Source organism: Osmerus mordax, chromosome 5, assembly GCF_038355195.1.
Source record: "Osmerus mordax isolate fOsmMor3 chromosome 5, fOsmMor3.pri, whole genome shotgun sequence".
NCBI classification, from domain to species: domain Eukaryota; kingdom Metazoa; phylum Chordata; class Actinopteri; order Osmeriformes; family Osmeridae; genus Osmerus; species Osmerus mordax.
Window position 1 is genome coordinate 20,836,187 of NC_090054.1, and position 27,788 is coordinate 20,863,974.

The 27,788-nt window shown below is 45.5% G+C and overlaps 1 protein-coding gene across 1 annotated transcript in view; it reads right to left on the reverse strand.

Annotated features, from left to right (window-relative positions):
* The window catches only part of macrod2 (mono-ADP ribosylhydrolase 2), a gene marked incomplete in the record, with an annotated part of 331,272 nt that overhangs the window by 89,533 nt on the left and 213,951 nt on the right, over positions 1–27,788 (reverse strand). The window contains 1 exon segment of the mRNA XM_067236376.1: positions 20,612–20,733. Within this exon segment, the coding sequence (XP_067092477.1) occupies positions 20,612–20,733 (122 nt within the window).

Sequence of the window (27,788 nt, forward strand, 5' to 3'; positions counted from 1 at the left end):
TGTTCCACGGTAGAGAGTTTGGGTCTGCTAAAAGAGGGGGAGGGGGTGTTAGCAGTTATAGTGGAGCTTCTCTGCTCCAGCCCAAAGTGAAATATCCTTCAGACCCTGCGTCCTGGTCTATTATAGATGTAAGATAGGGAGTGTCTATCAGAAAGGGAGCCGTAGTGCTCGCTCACCCCGCGCAGAAACATTACAGCTGGGGTAGGAAGGAGGAGGGAGGAGGTGGAACAACAGCAAAATGACAGAGTTAGTCCAGTGGTCCTAATCACCACACTATGACTAGTCACAGTCGCATCATCTCTGTTCCACTCGTCCACACCACCAGACGAGCGTCTGACCTCAGCCCCGACACTGAGGAAAACACAAACATACCTATTACACTCCAGCTTGTTATCTACAGTGCCATTTCTATCTGAAAATAGCAGCTCTTCAATTCATCACACAGACCATTTACTCAACATATAGGAGAAATTGAGAAAATGCACCCTTTCTCAACAGACTCTTTCTTGGTCTGGTAGCCCGCAGGAAATTGCTCTTTCTCATCCCTCCATCCATCATGGAGGGATGAGAAAGAGCCACAGAAGTCGGGTTGTTGACACTAAAGTCTCACAGTGCTGAGAGGGAACCTTTGATAGACACGTGAAATGATACAGCAATAAACAATGGGGCAAATAAATAGGCTACAGTATAATATAGTAGAGCCTTCGAAGATTTAAATTTAAATTTGGCATCAACTGCTACTTCCTCAATGACAATGAGGACAAATGACAAGGACAATATGTTCACAATACAATTTTTTTAACTTTATTTGTGATCCGCATATGATGATGTAACAACTTGGAAGTTTTACCATTCCTAAAGAAGCCTGATCGTCTGCAACTTCCTGTGTCTGTGAGAAATGTAACATATTGATTGTTTAGCTGGTGCTGCTGGGCTTTCATTCCCCTGGCAGATGAGGGTTTTGTGTTTATCTGAAGGAGAGACAGCTTCAGACTGACAGTCCGAGTCATGGAACCAGGGCCTGCCTATCGGCTAAACAATCTGCTCTTTATCGTAAAACGTCCAAATCAATTCCTTTAAAGCTTTGAACTTTCCGCTGATTAAGATCTTTACTCTGACATGATGGTAATGGTCTTATTAAATGCTTTATTGTACGTATCGTGAGAGGTTTGACATTATAAATTTAAGAAGGCCTTCAGATTTTACCCTCAAAAGACAAAAAGAAGATATAAAAAGATAGGAGAATGAAAGCAGTGCTTCGATGCCAGACCAAAACTGCTTATTTTCAGGACACAATTGTTGTATTACAGATGTGTAAATGCTGCAGCTAGTTCACAGCTTAGAGCAACATTAAATAACTTTTACGGGTTATTCAGCCTGTGTGCATTTCAAAACATTCGTTATTTGACTGTCATGTTGAATCTTAAGTTTTTGGGGGTAAAGCCTATCCTCAAGAGTTTAATCAAAATTGAGCTTTAAATAATAATGAGAGAACATTTTTCAAGTGACATTACTTTCATTTCCATCAATAAATCAACTTAACAGCATATTTTATAAGTAAGGGGATCATTTTGCATTGAAGGAAATGCAGAGTATTATTCTGTGCGCCCTTCCCAGAGTGAGGATGCTAATTAAACATCTTCTCCTTTCAAGAAGTCCTTCACGAGTTCTAAAGCTCCACATCAAAGGAGCTTCAAAGCCAATCCTGAACCAGAATCACGAGGTGACGGAACATCATGAATATGAAAAAGAGTGTCATCCAAGCCTGTTACTTGTCTTTATGAAAGAACAATACAATATTCAGCCTCCGCAACAACCACAAAATAAATAACTTGTTACATTTGGTGCTTACAATATGCAATTAGTACGGCATGAAAGGTATAAAAAGTCCTCATCACATGTACTTCAATTGATTTGATCATCTTAAATGAAAATCAAGCTATTTTCTAAAACCTGTCAGTTGAGCCTACGTTCTTACCTTGCGCCGATGAAAAGTGCACTTCAGAATGAAGACAACTACATTTTTTTTTTATCTCAAGCTTTAGTAATACAGTAAAAAATATAAATATATTATTAATAAAATTAAAATAAAAATATATTTACACACATAGCATGGCTCTGCCATTCCCTCATTTAGATGAATCATTTAAAAAGACATCCTGCTATTAACACCCTCTCACAGCAACACTGCTTCCTGGTTATCTTTAATGAGGAGCACTCTGATGTTTGGGCTCTCTGCCACACAGAGGTTACCCAGCAAGGTTACCGACGAGTCACTGGGACAAGGTAACACAGGGAAGGGGCATTAGCACCCGGTCAGGAGAGAGACTGTGATGAATATGGCTAGAGCAGATCCAGGGGCTATTCTTAGCCATGGCCTGGTGATCACACAGCACAGCAGGTAGCTGTCACTGGAGAACAGCCCGCTGAGACTCAGTCAGCTCTGACTGTGAATGCCCAGGCCCCAGAAGAGCTGCCCTCCCTAAAGCCTGCGGGCCAGGGCACCAGGCTCCATGTGACAGGCTTTGAAGGTTGAGTTTATTGTTGAACAAGCACCATGTCGGTTCTGCGGTGCCTGACATCCAGATAGCAGAGCTGTGTGAGATGTTATCGCGTCATTATAACTCATGAGGAGGCAACATTATGTGGGGCATCTTTGATGTAGCTCACAACTGACAAATTCCTATTTTTATATTATATAAGTAACTGTATATGTATATATACATATATATCCGGTATATATATATATACACATACAACCACACACCCAGTAGTTTCAAGTGCTTGCATCATGCTGTAGTCATTCATCATTTACCTGTGTGTTTAATTTACAGTATACTCATTGTTACATTATCATCAGTGATATGTAAGGCTATGGTGAAGTCTGCACACTGTCACTGAATGAGACTGCACCTTGGAGCAACATTGTAAACATTTCCAAGTATGTTCGTAAAGTCTTATGTGTTGATTTCGAGAGTATTAAAGGCATAAATGTATCTGCATGATGTGAAACCTATTAAATGACCTCTCCTGTCACCAACATCTAAAGGGTGACAATTATGCTGCAGTGTGTTAAATCAATTTTGGATATGGAAGCAGATTAATTGTTCCTCTGTTTGGGCCCAAAAGGCTGAATTTGCATTAATGAATTCCAACAGGGAACATCCCTGAGTAAGTCGTTTCTTACAGGAATCTTTATTGAATGCTCGAATGAAAGGCCTTGAAAGCACATCTAAAGGCAGGCTCTGTGGATATGTAATCACCGCTCTGAACCGCTATCAAGATAAGTACAAAATGTTCAGTACTATGATTTGGGGGAACATCACGGTACAGTCACACATTTAGTTCCTGTTGTAACACCACAGCTGGCAACCCTATGCATCCCTTGGCTCTACGGATATAAATCCAGTATAATTAACATAAAATACATTATAGAAATCCTCTATAATGAATATAGATGTATTAAATACATCCTGTATAGTGAATATAGGATTATATAAATCTTGTAGAACGAATCCCATGCAGGGGTCATTCTACAGCTTCCAACAACATACACCGATAAATCTCCTTCCGCCCTAGGGGTAGGAGCAACCAACACTAATTACCTGTAGAAGGATTGGAGGTCGGGGCCTGTGTCATATTAGCAATAACAAACATTATTTTTCAATTTCTAAAGTGGTCTGTGGCACACGGAACAGAAAGAGCCCAGCGGATGTGGAGCGAATGCAAACGCTCGTGTATATATGATCCATATTTACGAACGCGGGGCTTGAAATCCTCCCATGCGTTAAACCAGCATGTTTTATAATAACTACAACACAATTGAATCTACCTTTGGACACTTCTGCATGATTCCCTCGTAACTACAACGCAACAGAACATAGAGCTCCTCTCACTTTATAAACTTTCGAACACGCCTGCAGGACGGGGGGATGTGAAGGGACGAGGTATTCCGTGCCTCAGAATAAGGGCAGCGCAGAGCGAAGCGTTGTCTTTTAGAAGGACTTTGGTCCAAGGACAGAGCGTGTGTGTGGAGGTCAGCAGGCTGTCTCCGGGCCCGCGGGATGGCTCCCACACTCTTTCATCCTCAGTACAGCGGCTGCTGATGCGGCCGGGATGAACTCAGGAGAGCAGGGATTAGGGCCAGGCAGGGACAAGGAGGGTGACAGACTTCCTTTGCTCTCTTTTCATCTTCGTTCCGGGAGAAAATAGAGGACAGTGTCCTGGCCCCGTGCAGTCCCTCCAAGGTATTTTTGGGGAACCTCAGCACAAAAAAAAAACAGATCAAAGAAGGAGCTTGGTCATTGATAACCATATAATGGCTCACTTTAAGGGAACAAGCTTTTTGCTGAGATGTGCGCGTGGTTCAAACTGCTGGCTATTAGTCATGCTGTCAGCTAATTTCCATATGTTATTTCCCTTTCTTTCTCCTGAGCGAGTCAAGGCGCACCAGGCCTCAATGAGTGAACTCAGGCTGGCACTAATGATATTCACACCTTAGGCAAAAACAAAAGGTCTTCATCAAATTTGTCTTTGAATGAAACAGCCCCTTGCGAGGCGACTGCATGTATGTTTCAGTTCTCTTCGGTGCACTCATCTTTGATGAGCTTCCAGCTATGCTAGTTTTCGACCTCATGAAGTCTCAGAATCACAAAGAGCCTTCTCTGAAAGCGCCACAGAAGCGTGTGTGAAAAAGCAGCCCAGACAAAGACATCTACGACGATTAGAAGAACAGTCCCTATTATTATGTATACTTCTTCTTTAAAGAAGAAAAGAAATGCACGGCACAACAAAATCCCACCTGCACCTCCCTCAGAAGAAACGCTCTCTGAGACGAGCTCTGTGCACTTTGTCCATCGACCCTGGTGTTCACCAGATGTAAAAACTCCATGGGGGTAATTACCATGGACGGGGTGTTGCTTGGACCCAGCGGGGGGGTCATCCTGATCCCCTCTGGTGACCAGGATCCTCACCCAACAGCGCACACAGCACACACACCCAGCCCGGACAGGGCATCCCCCCCCACACACACACACACTGGGGGAGAGAGACACCTGTCCTCCCTGCCAGGAAACTTCCCTCCTCCATGCCAGGCACCAGGATATGAGGGATCAGCCTGGGTGGTGCTCTTAGCAGGAGGGATCCCAGGGGCCCCAGTCTTTCCTCACTGCTCCCATCATGTTGACACGACACCGCTGAGCCCGAGGAGGAGAATATGCTCCTGTCAGGCTGGTGTTCAAAACACTGGGGTGTTGTTAGATTTATTGAGGGTAATAGCAGGCGGAGAGGTATTGTATTTCCCTCCCAAATATATGCCACAAAAAAACCCGGACGCATTAACGACTCTCTGATCTCGGAGGTGAGAAGTGACAGAGAGACAGACAGACAGAGAGAGAGAGAGAGAGAGAGAGAGAGAGAGAGAGAGAGAGAGAGAGAGAGAGAGAGAGAGAGAGAGAGAGAGAGAGAGAGAGAGAGAGAGAGAGAGAGAGAGACAGAGAGACAGAGAGACAGAGAGACATTGCGTATTTATATCTGCTTGCTGCTTAGTGTACACTTTATGCACACACATGAACACACACTCCCAAACATGCTGACGTGTTGGTACAAGGGAGGGGGGTTCAGGAGGTACTTGTCATCATTAAGGTGCTTAACAGACCATGTCCAGGGCTGTCTGGTGAGAAGGACCCAGGGAGAGGGTCACCTTCATGGGGAGGTGGTTCTGTCAGGCCGGGGCAAAGAGAAGGCCACTCTGGTGGTCTGGTCAGTCACACACTAGAACTGTTTGTGTCAGGCCATGTGGAACAAATGTACTTCCACCTTTTCTGAGAACTGATATCCAAACACCGGTGACAAAAAGTAGGTCGTGAAATTGTAACAAAGTCTGTATTATAAAAAAGAAAAGAAAAATATATTTGCCTATGTATGTTCGATATATATATATATATTTAATAAATATGATTGCGCGGCTGTGGTGAATACTCAATTTTGATTGGTCAATTACAGGCTTCCACAGTCTGTTGTTTCTGAATAAAAGTCCGTTGACAATTTTTCCTTTTTTTTGCAGAAGCTATAAAATTATTTTTAAAACTAAATGATGGTTAAACTCTTGCTCAAGGTGAGTCCATATGCTTCTCTATGCATCGTTGTATCTCCCTGTCTGGGTTTATTCAACAGTAATGACAGGCTTGAAGTGCATCATCCCTTACATAACTAATCAGATATGACGGTCTGCAGATCTGAATAGGTATTCAAACAGCAGGCGAACACAGGCAGAATCCCACTCCATTCTTTGTTCACAAAGTAGAGCGGCTTCGAGGAGTCATCTCCCTGCCAAATAGCAATAATCAGGGATATTGTCGTCGCTCTGCTGCCTCCCCCCTGCCGATCACAGCCCTCTCTCTCTGTCGGAGCGGCCGTCTGCCTTGCCGGCGATTGGCCATCGGTCTGAGAGCCACTGCAGAAACAGTGGAGAGCGTGGGTGAGGAGAGCGAGGCTTTGTGAGCCTGGGCACAGGTGCTCCTCTAAATGAGGAGGGATGAGGAGGGGGAGAGGGCCCACCAACAGCCCTCCCAGACAGAGGACAGGGGAGACGCCAGTCAAGGTTGCGGCGGATGGATACCACCAGCCCCACGCTGCTGATTGATTGGGAGAGCAGGGAGCAGCTGGTTGAGAGGAAGCAGGAAGGTGACTGGAGGAATCACCAGGTGGCTGGGATGAATGATGGTCTCCTTCCTCCACGGTCTCTCTCTCCCTCTCTCCCAGCTCATCTCCAGTTTTGCAAAAGTGCCGGTCTGTAGGATGCCGTCATACGCTTGATGCCTCTTGACTAATGACTGATTTGCCTTCTAGGCAGCGTCTAATCGTATGCATGGACTCACGCTCACACTCTGACTGGACGGACAGGCTGACATGCTATAGCCCTCCAGGCCTTCATTCATGGTGTTGCATTTGCAAGTTCTACTGATACTTATGTCAAGTATGATTACTGAAGTAGACAAGTTTTTTATTTATTTCGCAAGTACTTTATCTGACGATGTGTGAGATGCCTTTGTAAGAAACAGTTTGTGTGCATTTTCCCCTTCAGTGTTAGCATAAACAGAGTTTGGAGCCACGGTAGAGTGGGACAATATTTATTGAGGGTCACAATCAAGCATCCATCAGGCACCATTAAGTAGATGAGGATCTTAAGGAAGGCTTGATGGCGCCTTTAGCCAAACACCTCCATATTTCCTTGTGAACCCGCAATCATGGCGGTCTGCTTCTGTAAAGCCCAAGAGCTCTCTGAAGACTGGAGCTGAGACAGAGACAATTACTCCTCTCACACTGAAACCACCTTAACGATGGTTCTGATTGGGCCACTGTTCAGATACGCACATGCAAACAAAATCACCTTATACTAAGCTACTTCTTCAAAGGATTTATACTACGTGAGGTGCATGCTGGGTCTTTTAATGGCTGAATGATTTTTGTTTGTGCATAGTTAAGTATATAGAAAACAAAACACCGTGTGAAGGGAAACATCAGGAATAGTGCTCCTTTAAAAAAAACACTGATTGAAATCCTTGGCGTTGAATAGGTTTAAGGTACATTTTTCTCAAAAATAGGTTTGCATCATTGATGAGTACTTGATGAGGTTAACAATGATTTAACGATTATGTCCCTAGCTGTACCTGGTGCTGTTATGGTGACATGAGTATTACATTATGAGGTAAACTATGATAGCTGGGTGGTGCGTGGACATACTGGCTGACAAATCCATCAAATACAGGATTCACCAATGCTGCTTCCGCCAGTCAGATTTAATGCCAGCTATCGCCTGTGAATTCACAAGATAGCATGACTAAATAGAGAGACTACCTTTCCTTTTCAGATCACAAGTTCAATGTGAAATGAAGAAGTAGTGAGGGTAAAGGCTGATTTAAATTTCAATCTGTTCTATGGTTCAGACGTGTTCTGGATCATTCATAAAAGAGGTGTGTGACATTTACAATACCAAGGGCATTGTTTTACAATGAGAGAAATGTTTAACCCGCTAAATCACACCAGGAAATGATTACTCGAGTGCTTAATGATGATTTAATGCTAACATGTCATATCATTTTTAATTACCTTGGAAAAAGATATAGAGAGGAGGGGGATTGGGGCTATCTCAAGGACTAGCAGCACATTAAGGGGTAGGAGCCCCATATTCACCATTTAAATGCTGTCTCTATGACAAATGAAATCCCTCAGAGAGCGTGTGCCCTGAATGAAATACATAATTTGTGGTCAGCGTGGTTTCTGCCAGCCAAAGAATACACTGCATACCAGATCGGAAAGCTTAGTTTCCAAAACAGAATGCATGTCATCCCTTCACTGTGGGTGAAGAATGTGTGCACAGCCTAAACTGCACGTTGCCCAGTTCCCTTACACAACGCAGAGCAAAGTAAGGCCTACACACTCCATTTGAAAGTCAATAAACTAGAATTCCTTCGGAATCGCAACCTAAACGTCATTACCAATAAAGAGGGACCAAACAGATACAAGTAGAAGGCCAGGAATAAGTATTCCATTCCCTCCCTGGCAATTTCTGCCATCAGCAAAAAGCAACCTGGCTCCGAAGGCAGATCTCAGACTAATATAACTCCTCATAAAGCTAGGAAGGTGCAGCGCTGTCTCCTGAATCTCTGAGCAGGCCTTGTTTGTGCCCGTTTAAAAGTACGAGTCAATCAGCTCGGGCCAGCCGTGGAGCGGCAGCCCTCGTTAGCGGTGACCTTGAGAGATAATAATGACACTAAACCGGCTGTGTGTGTGGGGTAACAGCACCATGATTAAAGAATTATGTGGGAGAGCATAAACATGGCACACCTCCCAATGCACACAATCATTCACCTGGGCCTTGGGGGAAGGCTGGGGCTGGTTTGATAATGCACATGCCGGACAGGGAACACACACACACAAATCAGGATTGTTGCACAAACACACATCATGATTGGTCAGTGTGTTTCAAGGTGAACATTAGTTTGCCATGCAATTTAAAAACAAGATTCGACGCCGAGGCAAGGTAAGAATAGAGTTTAGGCGTGTGTTCACATGCAATACGGATGTGCAGACCAAACACGCAACAGCATGACAATGTCAAGAGGGAATGACAGGAACAAAGACGGATCTGTTGGGAAAGGAATGTCAGTTACACGATAAAACCCCAGTAACAAGATTAAAAGTAATTCACTACAATATTGCCAGACCAAAACTTTACCTCCTATCTTTTCGGAAAGATAGGAACAATGAATGGGCTTTCTATTCTTCATAGCATTACCAGCCCCTTTTATTAATTCACCCTCGCATCAGTCAACACTAACAAAATGGCAGGCAGAGATTTGGCATGATTTGCAAATCACTCAGCATGCCTGTCTTCAGCACAGAATAAATCCTTTTTTTTCCCCTCTCTTTTTTTTGTTGTTGAAAAATCGGAACAAGCATTCGTAATTGCCTGCCTGTTATTAAAAGCGGCTTGCATTTGATATCTGCTGTACGTAAGGGAAATCTAATAAGCATCTTGCTGGTTCACACTGCATGCTGGTGGGCTGTGTCTAAACGAATAAACACCGGGAGACAGGGCTACAGGAGACAGCAGAGAGCCAGCCCTCAAGCAGCACGACAGGAAACCCATCTGTGTCTAAAGATGCTAATGTAGCTCAGACCAGCGTTCATCCAGCCACTAATTCTTCAACACAACCTACAGAACCTTTCATTAGATGGAGTGAAACAGGTTCCTAATATATTCCAACTTGGAAAATTCTACATTGCCCTCTTCAAGGTGTTTCAACTATACATACCCCTGGGACTGACCAGGTGACTCTCTCTCTCCTGCTTGCTAAGCCCCTATGGATACTGACCGTGTTCTACAGACCTTGTTCTACAGACCTTGTTCTACCGACAGACACAGCTGTAAGACAGGTCCCTGGGATTGGAAGATAATTGGGTGCAAGCCTGTTGGAATGGAACACTCTGATTGACCAGGAAATTCCACTTGACATGGTCCAGGCCATGCGGCGCTTCTGGTAGGAGCGGAGCGACACTCCAAAATGAACCCAAATAACAGTCTGGTCTGTGGCCAAGCCAGGAGCAGAATGCTAATGCTAACGCTAGCCATGGTGGAGAAAAACAAGTGTTTCTTCCATCATAATTGATTTATTGATCTAACACGGTTATTTCTTCATTGATAAAAAACTGTGCCGTGGGTTTTTTACTTCTCTCCAGAGTCTCTAATCGGGGGAGCAGCTTGGTTTCTGATGCAGTTGGAGCCATGTCAGACGTCACGCTTGGTAACTTTAATTAAATGCATTAAAAGGGACGCATACATTCAGCGCTCTCATTACTATCCATTCAATAATAATTAAAATATCAATCTGCGAGTATTAAATTGAATGCTTTGCCATGCGTATCAACATCCTTGATACGCATGGGGGCATGTGAGACAGGAGGATCATGAGATGAGAAGTAAAACAAAAGAAAAGAAGAGAAAACGTAGATCCTGAATGGCTGTCACGAGTCTGTGCATAGGTTACCCTGGTTATCCAATCGCATCTCTCCATTTGGACAGCATCTCCCGGGGGCGTGGCTACGGTGACCAGAGGCGTTCGAGCGGTGAAAGCTGTTACCGTGGGGACGGCGCCTCTTGGATAATGAGACGGCGGCGTGCGTGACAGCTCTGTCCGGCGGCGTGCGGCAGAACACCCCTCGCAGGAGCCATCCTGCCTGTTAATTAACCGTAATGATGTAAACAAGGAGTCATCCTGACAAACTCCAGCGACGCTCAACAGCAATCTGTTTAGACAATAGCCATGAGACGTGGCCACATGCCTCGTCACTACACACCTCACACACGCACATTGTCACTACACACCTTACACACACACACGCATCGTCACTACACACCTCACACACACACACACACGCCTCGTCACTACACAGAGAAAGAATGAGAGAAAGAGCCCATGTGGCTGTTCTCAGATCCCCAGACCATCGTCAGCGCTCCCGTACTCTGATAGGAGGAGAGCTATCTGTCAGCTTGGTGGAGGAGACGCGTGATGGTTCTGCAGATGTTTCCGTGTCTCTGGTAGAGTTCTAAACAGATGGTTCCAGCTCTCGTGGCGAGGAAAAAACATCCTTTTTCACGAGTGAGAGAGGCGTTTGAGTTTTTCTTACGCCTGCTGTGTTGTTTGAGGAAGTCTCACTTGTAGAGCACATTGTGACCCTGCAGTCTGTAGCGTACTGGTTCTGAGTCGTGTACACTGGAGCAGGACTGCCAGCCAGTGGAGATGCAGACACAGCTTGCATGGAAACCTGGATGCCCGCAGCTCACTTTGGGAATCGACGCCATTGTGGCTGTATCGCGAATAGCTAACACACATCAGAATGTGAAGCATCTAATCAAAAGTAATTGCTACCAACAAAGACTGATTTCTCTGGGTGTGTCTAGTGTCTGTTCTTCAAGAGCCTTCTTCTCTTATTTCCCTCCCCTCTTCCCCTCTTCTCTTATCGTCCTCTCTTCACTCCCCCTCTCTTCTCTTATCTTCCTCTCTTTCTTCCTCCCTCTCTTTTCTTCTGTGTGGGTCGTCTGCCTTGGGGAACTCTCCGGAAGGGAGGAGACTCCGTCAGAACAGTTCCACAGTTCCAACAGAAAGAGAAAGAGAGAGAGGCAGATCTGTCTTTTGTTCTGTGATATTCTCCAGGTATGTTTAATTAATGCCTGCTTGTCGACTTGCATGAGGCTGGGAGCGACATCTGTTTAATCAACAACTTCCCCTGACTGTCACTCTGCTGGGTGCGGGCGTCCAGGCCTCGTAGGGCTGGGGACAAGGAGAGCGGCTGAGATACATTCACAGCAGACTCTTCCAGGCTTCCTCAAAGCCAAATAGGAGACAAGAACATGGATGGGAAACAGCACCATGTGCCGATGATGTTAATCTCAAGGCACTCTGATGGATCTATGGGTGTTATCTAACTTCAAGAACATTTGAATTATTGTCAGAGAATATATTATCATCAGAGACAGACTCCTATCTCCGGGAACACAAAATAAAAGAATTGAAGCGAAAAGCATTGTTGGAAGACAAGGACCTAGCCTCTCCTGTTGTGGTTATGGGCTTCTACAGGCTATAATCACGGTCCCCGCTCACTTCGCTGTGCACAACCCCTTCCGCAAAGCCACTCAGAAGATTACCTCAATCCCCATCAACCATGATTACACCTCTCGAGGTGTATGGAAATGTCATATTTTACATATCTTAATGTTTCACTGCACTAAACTAAGTTCCAGCACATTCTTTGTGAAATGTCAGGGGGTGTGCCGCTGCTGGCTGCCCTAGTCTCACCCCGCCCGACAGCCTAGGACTTCCCCATCCTCCCTCCTCTCTTCCCAAACTGGGGCGCCACGTTAATTACAACCCCTCCGCTCGTTAGGCAGGGCTGGGAGGAACACCAGCAGCACTCTAATTGGAGCTAATTGGCCCAGTGTTGCCTACGTTTCAGATCAGATAAATAGCGATGACAAATCTAAGTGGCTCTGTGACCTTTTCCAAGCGTCAATATCATTAACCTTTTAGACGCATGCCACTAGGTGGATCTAGGGCACAACCAATGGCTGCGCAGAGAGCAGGTTTTTGCAGGCTGCAGTCTGATTGGACGGATGATACCCCATGAGGGTCAATAAGAGACTGAATGGGAGAGGACTGCTCTGATGTGTGGATCAGTTTTGATCTCAGGCAGCCGGAGCACAGTGAGGTCGATGTGTACAGGCGGCTTTCCTTGGACCTTTTAAAGGGCTTCAGCACCAGCCCTGCACTCACTGGCTTTCTGGACTAAACAGGTTCCTCAAAGTTGAGACAAACTAATTGTTCGTAATTGGACTAAACATGAAGCCACGGTACATTCACCTCTTTAGTCTAACACATAATAAATATACAGCATGTACTGTACAGTATAAACTGTGTAAAATCAAAAGGAATTTGAACCTTTGAACCATCATTCGGCCAGCAAGCACACTACTTGAATAGATACGACTGGTAATTCCTAGGCCATATGTTGTAGAGGCAAAACACTGATGAACCATAGTTTCTCAGACAGAACACTTCATTACAGAACACATCTCTCACACTCCGATGAGTATTCTGTCTACAATACATATGTCTACCATCACAGTTTAGTACAAGGCTATCATGAACCTGTACGTCAACACAGCTGGTGTTACTGTGCTGCTAAAGATTCGCTTCATAACAGTTTCCTGCAAACGAAAAACCATAGAGACGCTTTTGTTCAAAATTTGAGTTGTAAGAATCTGCAAACCTCACCTATAAGTCTCAATGTCTCATCTTGCGTAGGCATCAGAAGCCAAGTGTCTGCAACAATAAAAGCATTTCACTTTTCCCAGCCATTACGTGATTACATTAGAAGTCACTCCAGGGTAATAATTTACGAGGAGGGGAAAGAGGCGAGGGAAAAAGTATGTTCATAACATAAATGAAAATTAATTAATCACCCGGGGAGTAGACAGTCGCGGACGGAAGGGGGTGAGAGTAGAGTCGTAAAAGTTTACATGGCGGCGTTTAAATACATAAATAAGGGACAATGCATAACACGGTCGTAAACGACACATTTTAAATTCCACGCGTGCGACAAAACGGTCCAAAATCATGACTATGACATGCTTTCGGTAGAGGGCTTTTCTGTCGTCAGTCAGACATAACATAAGCATCCTGGAAAATCACCCTGAGTATCAGTCAGGATCAACTGTGTTTAAGAGTCCTTGGGGGCTCTTAAACACAGGGTGTTGTGTGCTCTGAGAGGAACATGGTCTTCCACTGACACACACAGTCTCAAGAGGTTAGATTCTCTATAGACGGGTCAACACATCACCAGATACACCCATAGAGTTTATCTTCCAAGGGCTACACATACCAGAACAGACTGAAACCTTCTCTTTATCAGATAGGTAGCTGAATAAACACAAGGACATGCTAGAAGCGGAGATGAGGAATGCGTGTCCAGTGTAAACAAATGCTCTGAACAGCCTTGGAATGAGGCTGCGGGGGAAGAGGGCTTATGCCGCGATCCGACACCATTCATCAACGATCCACTTGGTTTTCAGCAAACTTCTCAACAGGCAATTTGTGGTTTCCAGACCGGAGACCCGAGAAGGCCAATGTGTTATGACTACAAAGCACTTCACTAGTCATCTGGGAAAAGGAGAGAAGGCTGGTGAACGCGAGCCCGCGGCCATGTCACTGCCCATACTGACAGCTGCCAGCCTGCAAACAGCCCACTGCACACAGCCAGGAATAGCTTAATGACAGATGCTTTCTGAAAACATCACAATGTGGCTTGTTGTGGTCAAATTAAGTAAAAAAAGATTGCTAGATTACCCACAAGGGCATTAGTAAAGGAGAAAAGAAAAAAAACGACGTCTGTGCCTCGCTGCTCGTGAAAAAAAAATCCCCTCATATTTTGCATCACCAGAAGGCTATCCGGTTAGTTCAAAAACAAAGCTGGTTAATTCAATAATGCACATCAATGGTTTGAAAACCTGCTTAAAATGAGCTGATAATGATGTTTTGGGTAAACATGCACATTTCTCTTTTCCAAAGGTCACCATGTAAGAGAGGGCGACCCAGGCAGCTGAAAGGAGACTGGGGTCCCTCTGAATTGGCTCCAGATGGAGGCGTCCCTGTCCATGGTGGCTGTGTGGGTCTGGCTGAGAGACAGAGCTCCATCCAGGGGGGTCCAGAGCAGCCCACCGTGACTAACCAAGACAGGGGATCTGCATCAGGCTTCCCCTGCCGCCTGCTGTACCTCCTAGCAGCCCAGCCCGCTGGGACCAGCAGCCCTGAGGGACAGTCATGCACGCATGCACACCTAGCTGCTTTATCACCCAGTCACACACACACACACCTAGCTGCTGTAGCACCCAGCCACACACACACACAGCCACACACACCTACCTGCTGTAGCACCCAGCCACACACACACACACAGCCACACACACATACACAGCCACACACACACACACCTGCTGTAGCACCCAGTCACACACACACACAGCCACACACACCTAGCTGCTGTAGCACCCAGCCACACACACACACACACCTACCTGCTGTAGCACCCAGCCACACACACACACACACACACACACACACACAGCCACACACACACACCTGCTGTAGCACCCAGTCACACACACACACACACAGCCACACACACATACCTGCTGTAGCACCCAGCCACACACACACACACACACACAGCCACACACCCACAGCCACAAACACCTAGCTGCTGTAACACCCAGCCACACACACACATCTGCTGTAGCACCCAGCCACACACACACACACAGCCACACCTGCTGTAGCACCCAGCCACACACACACACACACACACATACACAGCCACACACACACACCTAGCTGCTGTAACACCCAGCCACACACACACATCTGCTGTAGCACCCAGCCACACACACACACACACACAGCCACACACACACCTGCTGTAGCACCCAGCCACACACACACACACACACACACACACACACAGCCACACACACACACCCACCCACAGCCACACACACCTAGCTGCTGTAACACCCAGCCACACACACACACCTGCTGTAGCACCCAGCCACACACACACACACCCAACCACACACACACCCAGTGACACGCAGACGCACACTCACACACGAGACAAATATCCATATAGTACCACTGTAGTTATCCGTCCTCAGATGCTGAGAAGCCTCCAGATGACTCCATCATTTACGCTCTCAGTCAGCAGGTTGTGTAGATGGCAGATCAGCACCTCCACCTCCTCCTCCAGGAGAGATTCCAATCTGTCTCTCAGTCCCCCAGGCAGGGCCTTAACTCATCAACACCACCACCTCTCTCTCATTTCCTGGCCGATTCAATGGTGTGGCAGTGTGAGTGTGGCTTCCCAAAACGCCCAGCTGTTTCCAAATAGGCGGGTAATAGGAGCCATGCTCCGTATATCAGAGGAGCTGGGATGAGACGGTTTAATGGGTCCTGGGGCAGGCAAATATTGACAGTTTGCTGGGAGTGGGTGCGCCCTCATCGACCAGACAGACAGTATTATTATCACAATTCATCTCCAATCTGAATGTGTCAAACCTCCACCAGATTTCTCTCCTGCTTATCTTACCAGAGTCATCCAGAACGAGAAGAGAGAGGGGGGGGAGGGAGGAGAGAGAGAGAGAGAGAGAGAGAGAGAGAGAAGGAGAGAGAGAGAGAGAGAGAGAGAGAGAGAGAGAGAGAGAGAGAGGGGGAGGGAGAGAGAGAGAGGTGGGGGGGGAGGGAAGGAGGGAGGGAAAGGGAGGGAGGGAGGGAGAGAGAGAGAGAGAGAGAGAGAGAGAGAGAGGGGGGGGGAGGGAAGGAGGGAGGAAAGGAGGGAGGGAGGAGAGAGAGAGAGAGGAGAGAGAGAGAGAGAGAGAGAGAGAGGGGGGGGAGGGAAGGAGGGAGGAAAGGAGGGAGGGAGGGAGAGAGAGAGAGCGAGAGAGAGACAGAGAGAGAGAGAGAGAGAGAGAGAGAGAGAGAGAGAGAGAGAGAAAAAGAAAGAAAGAAAGAAAGAAAAAGAAGAGGCCGTATTTGCGCTCGACCAGTTCCAGATGTTTCTCTTGTTTGGGGCCTGAGAGCAGTTTTGTTTGTGTGTCAAAGCAGGCCCAGGCTAGCCCTCTCCTCCTCTGGTCCACGGCACAGTTGGCCAGGCGGACATTTTTGGACGAGGGTCTCAGCCAGTGGTTGGGGCCCTGCCTGCGGGGCTATGACAGATAGCTCTTTCACCCAGAGAGAAGAAAGTGCAGGAGCATGATAGTCTCACAGTACCTGCCTACACACAAACACACCACACAATCTGTATTCTCGTTATAACTAGATAAACACTGCTCTGTAAACACTATGAAAAACAGAACCCAACCCCCCCCCCCCCACCCCCCATGTGGTTGAGTAGCTAGCATCCAGCCATCTGACACAGATTGGATGGAGACAGAGACAGAGGGAGGGTGTTAAATGCTGGACTGGTCCAGACCAGCGTTCAGCTGCTGTGTAGGGGTTAAACGGACGGTTTCTTGGCTCTGAGTGTTCGTCATTTTTCATCTGAAAGCCATCCTTCAGCAGAGCCTCACAGACTGTGTCTTGTCACACACAACACACACACCTCGCACACACACACCACACCTCGCACACATACACACACACACCTCACACACATACACACACCTCACACACATACACACCTCGCACACACACACACACCTCGTACACATACACACACACACCTCACACATATACACACACCTCACACACATACACACACACACCTCACACACATACACCTCGCACCCTGTGGACCACCATGGACACACACTGCACATGCCTGCCCCTCCTCCATGACGTCACAGTCAGACTGATGAAGCTGAAAACGCTGCTTATAGGCCGTGAGATGTGCTCACGGTGGCTGACCCAAAACTAAACATCACATTTACACACGTTTCCCATCTAAGTGGGATGCTTTTTGTCGTAAAGTATCCATCTGTGTTCACACTCAGGGGTGGGAAAATGGGGGGTGGGGGGAGGAGAGGAGGGGGGTGTCAGAGAGGGGGACTGGAGTGTCCCGTGTTTGTGTGAGAGAACTGCCTGTGTATGCAGCCTGGAGGGGGGCTTTAGGGTCTAAATCTCCAGGATTAACTGGCAACCCAGCTTGTTTTAATCTTTTTATTGCTCAAGTTTATTACGTGTCACGTTTTGTTTGACTTCCCATCCCCTTTGTAATGCCCCGGAATCCCCATTAGGAAGGTGGTCGTCTAGCATTTCACCAAGCAGCCCCCTCTGTCAGCAGGGGTCCTCTGGCAGGGGTCCTCTGGCAGGGGTCCTCTGGCAGGGGTCCCTCTGCAGGGGGGCCTCTGTCTGCTGTGGGTTCTCCCTCCATGCGTCAGCTTGCTGATCTCTCCCTCTGCAGAGCACGCAGTCAAGCCCCCTCAGATCAGCTTAGTGCTGATCGGCTAAGCAGGAGCATGGCTACATTGTGTTTGTGAACCACTGTGTCTTCTGACAAAGAACCTGGAAACAGCGCACCCAGAGAGCTCAAGGCCAGAGCTGCTGTTCATCAGGACTGACTCCCCTCTCCATCCCCAAAGCGCGGGGGAGAAACAACCGAGGCCAGATGCCTTTAAGACGAAGAAAGAAACAGCTATCCCTCTTCTCCTCACGCGGTTAAGGAGGTTTTCCTGTTGTCCTTGCCATGGTAAGGAGGCCAAATGAACGATGGGCTGGAGAATGTAATGATAATGTAATGATTGGGCTTGTCCTGCAAGCCAGTCAATCACACAGCATTGGCATGTGCACTGAAGCCGGCCTCAATGAGGAGCAGCTGTGCAAATACATTAGACAGGATTCAACTGACTCCCAGAGAAAACAACCCTGCTTCTTATAAATATATGAATTTTTGGAAAAAATAAATGAACAGATAAACCAAAATAAATCTCTGGAATGTTCCAGAAAAAAAAAGTACTGAAACCTTTATGGATGAAAGAAGAAAAAAAAAATGGTTGTTCGTTCTTCCCTGCTGAGTCGATTACAAACCAGAAGGGAAATGGCCTTCCGGCTGGGCCCTTCTCTCATATCTCAAGTATGTCCATGCAGATCCATGTTTCATGGAGCCTAATGACATTATAGTTCTTTTTTTAACATCACAACCCGATGGAGAACATGCTCTTCTGTATGCGCATACTTCGGTAGATATATACGGCATGGTATCCATTTATGGCTGCAGAAACTAGCAGAATGGATAGTACTGAAGGGGGTTAAATATTGGCCAAACAACCAAAACTAATTCCACTATGGTTTAAAGGAAGATGGTAAAATGAACAGTGTATTAGCATGAACCAAATACGACACCCACCCTTACAGTACAGTCTTTTAAAAAGGACAGTCGCCAATCAATGGTAGCCTTTGAACTAGCCCTGAACGGAATAAGAAAAACAGAAAAATAAAAAGTGAAAGATTATCACCCAAGTCTGTGTCTGACTAAACTACAAATACCATCAGCTAGCACCCATTGATTGGTGACTGATGATGGTCCAGTTATTGGCTGGTGGTCGTGTGATTTGTGGATGACGGGATCTGATTTGTTTACTCTGTGGCAGGGCCAGATCTATAAGTCATGGACTAGACTGTGAAGGCCAGGGGCAGGGCCCAGTGCTTAGGCCAGAAAGTTAGCAATCAGCAGTCACATTTGGTGGGTATCTTCTCTGACCTGGCATCTGGACGTTAGCCAACATTGCTAAGCCCACTCACTTCACTTGTGGGAAAGTGATTTTCTTCTTCCAACATGCATCATCACCCTTTTTCTGTTATAGCCTATTAGCCTCAAACAAGTCAGAGCCTCATGCGAACAAATATGCCTCCATGGGGAAAATCACAAACCGTAAATCAATGTCATAAGTCATTAAAGAATATGATAGAGCCCAAACCAATTTGTTCTTAAACTGGGTCACAGAAGGGTGACACTGCCATAGCAGGCACCTCCACCTTCATAGAAATCAGCAGACTTTTACTGTACTTTTTGAAAGCCTGTACTATCCATTCTGCTGGTTTCAGGTGGCTGAGCGGTGAGGGAGTCGGGCTAGTAATCCGAAGGTCGCTAGTTCGATTCCCGGTCATGCCACTGACGTTGTGTCCTTGGGCAAGACACTTCACCCTACTTGCCTCGGGGGAATGTCCCTGTACTTACTGTAAGTCGCTCTGGATAAGAGCGTCTGCTAAATGACTAAATGTAAATGTAAATATAAAGTCTCTTTTTAAATTGGGTGTATAAACCTTCCTTTGGTTGGCTTCCAAGACGATAATATTTTTATTGATTTACTTACAAATGGCCATGACCATTTGTCTTTTTCACAGACCACACTGTTCCTCCGTAGATAAAAGGTGTGGAAGCTTTAGTTATGTTGTGTTTCTTCCCACTGCAAGAAGATGAGGATTTCCATCCAGCAATTTCATCACTATACACAAAGTTAGAAATGTTTATTTCTTGTGGAACTTTTTATGATTTATTAGACAGTTTGTAAGTGAAGTGTTACAGGAAGGGAAGAGGCAGAGAGAGAGAGAGAGAGGCAGAGAGAGAGATGCAGAGAGAGAGAGATGCAGAGAGAGAGAGGCAGAGAGAGAGGCAGAGAGAGAGGCAGAGAGAGAGAGAGAGAGAGAGAGAGAGAGAGGAGAGAGAGAGAGAGAGAGAGAGAGAGAGAGAGAGAGAGAGAGAGAGAGAGAGAGAGAGAGAGAGAGAATGACATGCAGCAACAAGCATAGGTGGGATTCAAACCCAGGACGTTGTGGTGAAGCCTCAGCTTAAATGGGATGTGTACTTATCCTGTGAGCTACCAGGCCCCCCGGCACTGGGCACCCGGCACCCGGCACTGGGCACCCGGCACCGGGCACCCCAACTGGGCCATAAAGGGTTTAACTCCAGCCCTGTGCTCAACGTGTCTGAACACTAAACAGATTCCTCAAATTTGGGGGGGAGCTTTGGCATGTGACGAGGAGGGCTGAGATGCGGTACTCACCACAGAGTGAAGGTCGTTCTCCTTGGCGAGCTGGAGGGAGTTCTTGTAGCAGGCAGCGAGGTCTCGGTTCTCCGTCTGGCCCACGTTCCCTCTGGCCACTGGGCCCACAGTGTGAATCACATCTGCAGGGGAGCAACACAGAGCACAGGTCAGCTCTCTTGACCTCACACCGTACTTAGTGAAAAGATAACTTGTCCTGTCCTGCCCCCCCCGCCCAAGACGAGACCAAGTCCAAGACTGCCAAGAAAAATGGGGCGAGACTGTGACCACACACTTTCTGAACATCCAGCCGACCCAAATCTGAAAGGGCCTTAGAATCTGTTCTTTCAGCTGCTACTGTATTATCATGAAATACAAACAAGATGAGAGATTGTCTTCACAATGGGGACAATTTTAGCAAGTCCACAGCCAATATGAATGCATTTATTCAGCTAATGAAATGGCAGCCAAGATAGAAAATCAATTACAAGATTCTTTTATGCAATCTATTCAAATATTCATCTCTCTGCTAGTGCCCTGCCTTTCGGTGCATAGTAATGTGTGTGACTGTCAATCAAGTATCTTGCTTGTCTGGCCAGGGCAGACAGAGGAATGCTGTGCTCTCTAATTGAATCATAAGGGTGATGACAGGAAAATGAGAGAACGTAAGCATCATTTGACAGAGACATAATCTAGCCATTCTGTCTTCTTTTTCCTCTCCTCTTTAAGGCTAGACAGGACTGGTTTTCAATAATAAACAAGGGAGTAGCAGAAGCCATATCCTGTGTGGTATTTATAAAGAGAGAAAGACCTTGGTATTGCATTATGAATGCATGATTTAATTTGCGTAAATTTGTGTTTGAAAGAAAGAAAAACTGCTCTCTTTGGCTTTGCAAACAAATTCCCTCACATATCAAATCATTAAACTGTTAATACACAAGAAAGACAAAGGTTTAGCACAGGCTGTTGAACGAAAAATACAAATAATGTTTCTGAATGCCAAACATCTGTCATTATAATGGTTTTACTGCTTAAGATACATAAATCTCACTTTATAGACAATTAAATATTGATAAGCCATGACTCATTAATTCAAAATTTCACACATCAAATACCCATTTCAGAGAGCTAAAATATTAAAGGCTGTTAAATATGTATACTGGAAATTCTGAGACGGTTCATAAGATGAAGGTAGGCACACCGTCTGAGCTGTTTTAGCATTTCAGCAAAGATGCTCAGTCACCAATGTCACATCACTGAAACACAAACAATGTGCCAAATGTCACTAAATACGCAAAATTGTTCACAAAGTAAAGACCTTTTCTACTCTTAACACTAAGGAAACATCCAACATTTAGCGATTAAACGGGTCTCGTTACTTTCAAGTTATTTTACGTAATTGATATCAACCTCTGGGTATGTAACAATGGGCCAGGGTAATCAGGCATGGAACTACTTTTCCAAAAACCGGGGCTGCCAACCACAGAAGATAGTTTGAAAGAGCATTGTTAATGGTGGTAAAAGTGTTGTTAAAAAAAAGATACTGCTCATTGAACAAGAGCTTTTCTATTAGCATGAAGCTCTAGCACTGCTGATGTCGGATTGTAACGAGACTGGATCTGTCTGAAGTATTGTCTTTTTCCAGAGTAGCAAGCTGAAAATTGCATACCACTATGTGGTTATAATGGGGCACGTGACAGGGTTGTTTTTCATCCATTATTCATGATATTTCACGTTACAAGCGCGGCAACATGCCAATTAGATTGTGGACACCAAAAAGCCTGACCACTAGTGAATTCATGAAAGTTTAAACAGCTTTTATCTCACCACTAGTCATGCCTTCTCTCATATCCTCTACTCGTCAACCTATAAATAAATATGTATACAACACAGTTGTTTTTTAAGGTGAAAAACATGTTTTGTTTTGTATCTTAGGAAAGGATGAAACGGTGAGTGTTCTGAACAGTGGAGACGGAAAAGTGAACAGTATTTTCGCAGTTTTTGTATTTTTGCAAACAGACCACATTGAAGTCCGACGGATGATTTCAACACGACAAAGGTAAAAACCTGTGAAGGATATGTCATATTACGTAATACAAGTCTGTAACTCAAAGATTATTTAAAAACTCATTTGACATCAAACAGAAACTCAACGCTCGTTTGACACAAGGCGCGAAAGTGTATTATCCTAGCTATGGGAAAATTATGGAAATTGCATTAAATCATCCCTTTTCACAAGGCTCTTCAGACTGTGCAGAGTGAAAACTGTTTTGCAACCACAAGGAAACTGACAGTCTAAAACAACATGGGCAATTACCTATGCACAATTTAACCTTGAGGATATTGCTGCCTTCAGGTGCACCGGTTCACCAGCGGGAATAAATGAAAATATCTCAGTATTTTTTCAATGTGTTTGCAGGCTAAGAAGATGGTTATTTATGATTGTCCTGTGATTTTCAATGCATACATTAACCACACATACACCCTGTTATAAACAAGCACCGAATGCAAACGTTAAAACCTGGATTTGAAAAACCTCTGACAGGTTATTCATCCTACAGTTTCTTTTATTCCCCTTCCTGCGATCAAATATCCTTTCATCGCTCCCTCCTCTCCCCCGCCTGGCAGGCATATTGCAAACATATTGGATGGCATCGGTTAGTCTACGTTGCACTGAGGATTCAGACACATGCATGCAATTATCCTGACCCCTCACTGGAGGAAGATTATTCTCAATCGTGGGTGAAGAGTAAACCATTCTGATGGATTGAGATTCTTCCCTGGGTATTTCAGCGGGGAAGGTCTGGTTGATTGCTGGAACGATAACAAACCAGTGTCTTCAACCCTTGAGGAACGGTGATGAAAAGTCAACCGGGGAGAGAGAAGATGGAAAGTCTTCTACTAGAAATGTAACGTTCTCCCTCCCTCAGTGGCGGATCTAGATACATTTTACTGAGGGGGGCCGGGGGGGGGGGGGGGGGGGGGGGGTGATTAATCAGAGGGGCACATTCTGTCTTCTTTTTCCTCTCCTCTTTAAGGCTAGACAGGACTGGTTTTCAATAATAAACAAGGGAGTAGCAGAAGCCATTCCTGTGTGGTATTTATAAAGAGAGAAAGACCTTGGTATTGCATTATGAATGCATGATTTAATTTGCGTAAATTTGTGTTTGAAAGAAAGAAAAACTGCTCTCTTTGGCTTTGCAAACAAATTCCCTCACATATCAAATCATTAAACTGTTAAGGAGTTTAAGATCCCTCAGTGGCGGATCTAGATACATTTTACTGAGGGGGGCCGGGGGGGGGGGGGGGGGGGGGGTGATTAATCAGAGGGGCACATTAAAAACGGAAACAAATGATATTTAAACATGAAATACTTTAATTTTGCTTTACATTAAAATCATACAAACAGCTCTGGCCGTCTCATCTCCTTTTTTCCAGCTCCTCAACTCTCTCAATACCTTGATATGTTTCTCTCACTTTTTTTATTTACTGGGGCAAAAAAGGCGACAATGTTCCTTCCTCGTTTCATGATGAGTACTAGAAGAAGAAAAATTTGTAAAAAATATAAATAAATATTCAGTCAGCTCAGGGGGGGCCACCGTGGGGGCCATGGACATTTTTACAGGGTCACTGGCCCCTGTAGGCCCCTGTGTAGAACCGCCCCTGCTCTCCCTCTCTCTCTCTCTCTCCTCTCTCTCTCTCTCTCTCTCTCTCTCTCTCTCTCTCTCCTCTCTCTCTCTCTCTCTCTCTCTCTCTCACACCTCTCTCACCTCTCTCTCTCAATATTTTATTACATATTTAATCTTGACTATCATTTTAATCCAAAAGTCCTCTGTGACAACACAACAACATCCTCAAAAACACTGCACGCAAGCACAGATCATTAAATAAAGAGCCTAGATTTCCGCAAAGCCTGAATAAGGAGCCAGCATCAAACCAACCAACCCACTATGCCTGTTGTTGTTGTTTTCAGCCAATCATCTCCCAGCGGAACCACGGAGGAGATCAGATGCGGGAGCTCAGAAGCAGGCACTAGCAGATCAATAGCAGCCACGAGGAGGCAGGCAGCTCCCTCTTCTCAACACAGGTCGCGCGGGGGTCACGCGCAGCGCTAGCAAGCCCGCCGCATCAGCCCCGCGCACGTAGCCTACAGGGATCACACTCCACCAAGCCAACCAATGGCTGAACAGCTTTTCTGCGTGCATTTCTCCAAATGTTTCCAATTGACTTCCTTGCTGTGGTCTCGCTTGGGGTAAAATAAGCCAGTCACACGATTCACCTCAGAGAGAAGTGGAGCTGATCGCTGCTATCTATATCTCCCTTACACATCTCACGGATGAGTGGATAGGAGAGCTATTTGAATCTGTCCAAACCTTCAAGCTCAAATGCTACAAATGTATAAGAATTGATTTGGTGCCTGTGTAGAGTGTTGTCTACTAGTGTACAAGCTTTCTATCACGTGAAAATTATCCCTGGTGGTACATGTTATTTATAAAATGTTATGGACACAAGATCTTTAGCCAGTTAAGCACTGACCTTTTGCTTCCAGGTCCATGTCGCTGGACATTGGTTGAAATCTACAGAATCAAATTTTGCTTGAGAAGAATCAGAATGGGATCTGCTCGACTACACAGTGCTCTTGCATCATGCAGACGGTCACTGTTTGCTTATAAGGCCGGATGTGTGAAAAGGGGGCAGGTTTGGGTTTTGGCATCTGGGGTTTCTTGTTTCTTTTGCCCCGTTTTAAAGAGCTGAAAACTGCTGAAAACGAACTGACGAGTAAACCAACAGCAGAAGATATATAACATAATTACATATCAGCATTTATGATATGCTTATGCTAGCATGGCATAACATGTTACATGTCAGCATTGATACATGACACCCTAAGTGTCAGCATGTTTACATGTAACATGCTGCCGTGAATAACCATGTCAGCATGGCTGATGTTCACCCGTGTGCTGGTGTATTCAGCCAAACATAATGTGTCCACAGGGCTTTTTGTGACATTTAGTCACACCACTGAGAGAGCACATCCAAGAGAGGAGAGTGGTCTAGGTATATGTAAGGTAATTACCCTGAGGGGGAAACCTGCTAGCTATAGAGTGTATGTCTAGGGCATCTCTTCAGCTCAATCAGCCTGAATAATACATATAATCACCTCGCGGGGGCAGCAGGCTAGCATAGCATAACACTTGCATAACATGAGGGGAGAGAGGAGAGGACACACATGCTCAACACGCATGGCTTCAGCACATGCCGTCATTACAGCAACATGTGTGATTGAGCTTCTTCCTCCGTTGTGTTCAGCGAGGAGCACAGCTGATTCTCCAACACGCTCTCAGCGAGCTGGACGACGTGATGAGACGCCACGGAAATTAGGATTTATCTCACCTCGTCCAAAGATGTGAATGTCGTTAGGGCAAAACTAAACGGGTCCACTTGAGTGACCCGTTGAGCGATAAGGAAACCTGCGATATTGAATATTCAGCCGTTGTCACGGCTGCATTCATAAAGGACAGCTTTTGATCCTTTATAATAACATCCTTTTGTATTTTGTTGTTGTTGTCAAAAACATCCAACATAAAGGATCTACATTCACGGTATCCCTGTACACTTCCACCTGTCTCTGAGCTGGATCTGCCTGTCTCTGAGCTGGATCTGCCTGTCTCTGAGCTGGATCTGAAAGGGACAAAAGTCCTTCTGCAGGTGCTTTCCTGTGAGGCTTGATTGATTGTGAAGGACGTGAAATCTCCTCTTCAAACAGTCACCGTACAGCATGTGAGAACATCATAGACGTGTTCCCTAACATGTTTCCCAGCTCAGGGAGGGAATCTGCCAACACCACACTTCTGAGACAGATTCCCTTTTAGCTACAGACATTTCTTCTTTTTTCTTCAAAGGAATCTGGAATTTATGTAGCAAGAAGAAACTGACTGTTTAAGAATAAAGATGAGGGTCTTCCTTGTGTCGGTCCTGGATTTCTCATCCTGCCCTTGAGAGTGCTTGAAGGCTTGACTGTATTGTACCAACATACTTGATTGAAATAGCGATTGTCCTACAAGAGAAGTTAGGGTGAATGGACTTGCTGAAGCACTGAAAATGGGCCTAATTGCAGATGGATTATCTGTAAATACTCAGCAGACATCGACGCCGCTGAGCAGATTTATGTTAACCAAATCAATTGAGGTTTAATGATGGTTATCTCATAAGGACTCCACTGACAGGTATGCAGGCTCCAGCCCTGGGGTTGTGTTGATGGTGACATACATCAGTGAAGATTTATCCCCCACCTTCCTGAGTTAAATGGTTATGGGACCACCGATGGGTTGGGAATATAAGATGATGAATTGGGAAGCTAGCAGATAGAGTAAGCAGACAATAATCAACCTGCTTTCATGCTTCCCATGGTAATTATCCTTGCACTTAAGAACCAACAAAGCACATAATGACTTACAGTCCATTAGAAATTCAGGCAAAATTGAATTTAAATGTAAGCTGGGAGGATAAGCTGCAGTCTCACCCCTCTCATGCTGGGGCCAAAAAACAAGCTTTCCAGGAGACTAAATTGTGGGCTTATTATTCCAGAGTGATTGCATTTATTGTCCCTCTAAAGCTTTCTCCACATACAATTAAAACACACAGTTTGTCTGTGTACCTTGCTCTGAGGATCTGAATGTTCACATCCAACTTTATTCTGCCTGGTTTCACACCCCTATACTATTAAACATATGGTGGATAAGACTGTCGTGAGGTGCTGTACACAGCGGTTACATCCCAGCCGTGTGACTCCCGACTGGGCAAGGAGACAACTTGAGAGAGCAAACAAATGAGAAAACAACCAGGTGAGCTCTTAAGAGAAAAAACATGCTGCCGGTTGTGTGAGTTGATCAATGGCTGTCTGTCTGTTTCTTAGCCCAAAAGGCTGAGACTTGAAAACACAGTGGACACACAACTATGATGCTACCACAAACAACTACAAGACCAACAGCACCTCATGTTCACAGACAAACACACAAACATCTCCCAAACAGTTTTTGTTCTCCCTTTTTAACAAAGTTCAGATTCTGGGGTGAAGATCAGAGGCTTCATGCAGAGCCTAAGGAGAGGTTGGCTTCATTAACCTCTCTGACGAGACATTACCAGAGAAGATTTTCCAAGTTCCAGGCTTCTTAACTCCAAGTCCAGTAATAAAGAG